Source organism: Ovis aries, chromosome 1 (assembly GCF_016772045.2).
Source record: "Ovis aries strain OAR_USU_Benz2616 breed Rambouillet chromosome 1, ARS-UI_Ramb_v3.0, whole genome shotgun sequence".
Lineage (NCBI taxonomy): Eukaryota > Metazoa > Chordata > Mammalia > Artiodactyla > Bovidae > Ovis > Ovis aries.
The window spans coordinates 103,025,088-103,028,094 of record NC_056054.1 but is presented as its reverse complement, the minus strand read 5'-3'; the positions used below and the strand labels follow the sequence as shown (position 1 = coordinate 103,028,094).

General features: G+C 42.3%; 1 protein-coding gene across 1 annotated transcript; it reads right to left on the bottom strand.

The window, feature by feature from the left end:
* Positions 1 to 629: 629 nt before the first annotated feature.
* Positions 630 to 2,068, bottom strand: LOC121815979 (small proline-rich protein 2E-like). The gene is made up of 2 exons (XM_060402009.1): positions 2,027 to 2,068; positions 630 to 1,290 (listed from the first exon to the last, which is right to left on the bottom strand). The coding sequence occupies exon 2, from the start codon at positions 1,269 to 1,271 to the stop codon at positions 1,053 to 1,055; it is 219 nt and encodes a 72-aa protein (XP_060257992.1). The 5' UTR covers positions 1,272 to 1,290; positions 2,027 to 2,068; the 3' UTR covers positions 630 to 1,052.
* Positions 2,069 to 3,007: the final 939 nt, after the last annotated feature.

Genomic DNA, 3,007 nt, shown 5'->3' with positions numbered 1-3,007 from the left:
ACAATCATGTAATTTTTATGCCTCAGATATTTTGCAGTGTAACACTATTTTCCCCATTTCAGTAAAGGGACTTTAATTCTGAGGAGTTAAATAATTTTCTACTCTAATTAGTCAAGCAATAATTGTCATGGATTTTAAATTCTATAGAAATAATATTTTTTAAAAGAGCTTTCTTTGTTTTTTAAACAGTGTATTTGTTTATTAATGTATTTTGGCAACGCTGGGTCTTCACTGCTACATGGGCTTTTCTCTAGTTGTGATGAGTCGGGGCTGCTGCTTGTTGCGGTGTGCGGACTTTACACGGAACTGACTTCTCTTGCTGCGGAGCACAGGCTCTAGGGTGCTTGGACTTCAGTAGCTGCAGCTTGTGCGCCAGTAGTTGCGGACCCTGGGCTCTAGAGCACAGGCTTAATAGTTGTGTCCCGTGGGCTTAGTTGCTCCACAGAACATGGGATCTTCCCGGACCAGGGATCGAACTCATGTCTCCTGCACTGGCAGGCTGATTCTGTACCACTGACCCATCAGGGAAGATCAGAAAGGATCTCTGATATTACTCACAATTCAGACAACACTGATTGTGGGAGCTGGAACTTCAGGATCAAAGGATAGCGATAAACCCAAACACAAGATGCTATTGCAATAAGTGCTTTTAATAGAAAGAAAACATTTTTGCCATCACAAAAGAGAACTATAGTTTATTCAGGAAGTGGAGAACAAGGAACAATAGTCTAGTTGGTAGAAACCCCTGCCCAGGTGACAGACAGACACAGAAGATGGAGAGAACCTTCTGATAGTGCCCAGGAGGAGAGCTGCTGCTCTTCTCTCTGAAGCACTGTGTTTTCTCAGCTGTCTTCCCAGACACAAGTGATGTAGCAGCCTCAGGAAGTAAACCTCTGGCTGTCAAGAGTCCCCACAGGCATACTGCAGGCTGAAGGATGGAGAAGCTTCTTCTGTATCCATGACCCGCTTTGAAGAGAAGATGAAGGTGGAGCTGTGGAGCTGGGTGAGTCAGTTGTCCTCATCCTTTCCTGACCAGATAAAAGCTGATGCTTCTACTTGCTTTTTGGTGGGCACTTCTGCTGGCATTGTTGGGGAGGTGGCACAGGAGGGCATTTTTGCTGACACTTTGGAGGTGGGCATGGCTCAGGGCACTTTGGAGGTGGGCAGGGCTCAGGGCACTTTGGAGGTGGGCAGGGCTCAGGGCACTTGGGGGGGCACACTACTGGAGGTGGCTGGCAGGGCTGCTTGCACTGCTGCTGCTGATAAGACATCTTTCTGGAGTCTTCGAATCTGAAAGAAGTTAAATGACAGTGTTCACATGAAGGAATTGCTACAGGGAGAAAAGTCTGAGCTTATATAATACCATCAGATAGAATCTGTGTAGTCTCTAACGTGCTTAATTTCTTCTACTCTTTTTCACAAATTTATGACTTCTCCCTCCATCATCAAGAGAGTATTTAATTAGTCAGAAGAAAACCTTCTCTCATACAATTATTCCAAAATTTGGTTTTTGTTTGAAAGAATCAAGCAATATTTTCAGTTGTTACTTTGATTTTATAAAAATAGCATCTTTAAGAAAATCCATCATAAGTTCTGAAATTCTGTGTAAGCTCACAAGCAATTTCCATCATCATTATCTCTCATGAAGTCTGAACAGGATGACTTGTGTACAGAGCAAAGATTCACCGGGAAGGATACAAGGGCTCTACACCTTCTAAGATAAATGCTTCTGTACCAGAGTGAAGGGATACCAAAAACTACAGAAAACGGAAAAGTACTTTTGTCCTTACCTCTTCATGTCAAAAACTTCATATTTATTTTATTTTTAAATAAGAGAATTCAAACTCTGTTCCAGAAACTTAATAAATACAGTATATCATTGGGCAGAAATTTCAAGTTCCTGTCAACCATCAACAAAGTAGCATTAAATACGATCATAACTTTGGACACAGCATATTTGCTCTCTCCAGCATAAATTCAACATTGGGAGCCCCAGAACAAAGTAGAACCGAAGGATCAGACTCACCAGTTTCTCCAAAATCAATCGGGACTTGAGTAGCAGGAGGATGGTTGTGGTGCAGCAGAGGGCCTTTTTATTGGGCCTTACTGCCCCTCCCAGGGGAAGTGGAGCTGCCACAACTGGCCTGGTTCAGTCATTTCCCAAGCAAAATGCAAATCCATCCATAAGTGGCTTGACAGGGACTCTGAAAAGAGGAAACATCCTGCTCTAGGATCTCCTCACTGGATTATGTTCTCATGACTCAGAGAGTCTCTGCCTTAGCTCTCAGGGATTTTCAGCAGTGGGAGGATTTGGCAGGTTCTCTAACTTGTAGTCAAAGGCTCCCCTTCTTGTTTGAGGAAGATGGCTCTTTTCTATCTTTCACCTTCCTTGAGTTATAAAACTTCCTATCTTGTTCCACTTGAACTGGTTGCCATTTTGCAGCACATACTGAGTTGAAAAGGGCCTGGCTCCCTGGTGACAGCTTTCTCTCTACCTCAAGTTCTTCTTATAATGATTTCCCCCTTGATCCATGGCCTGCTAATCTAAGTCTCCTTTCTTCTTGTCCTGTTCAGACTTCATGAGAGATAATGATGATGGGAATTGCTTGTGAGCTTACACAGAATTTCAGAACTTATGATGGGTTTTCTTAAAGATGCTATTTTCATAAAATCAAAGTAACAACTGAAAATATTGCTTGGTTCTTTCAAACAGTAAACAAATTTTGGAATAATTATAATGCATTGAAGACCTGAATAGAAGAAGACTCATCCTCTCCTGGTAAAAGATAATTCCCCTGCCTGTTGGCCTTCAGCAGGATTTTGGCTCAGTAGAGTTTGAATTTTCCAGCTCGGTAGCCTTCCCATCATGATACTTAGATGTGTTCAGTGAAATGGTGACCTCTAGAATCTTCCTTTCACTGCCACACTCCATAAAAAGCAGGACATCAAGCAAATCCCTCTGACCTTTATAAATCTATTTTACCTTGGATCACAGAGAATTCAATAC

Coding starts and splice junctions, on each gene's coding strand:
- LOC121815979 (XM_060402009.1), bottom strand. CDS start 1,271: ATGTCTTATCAGCAGCAGCAGTGCAAGCAGCCCTGCCAGCCACCTCCA.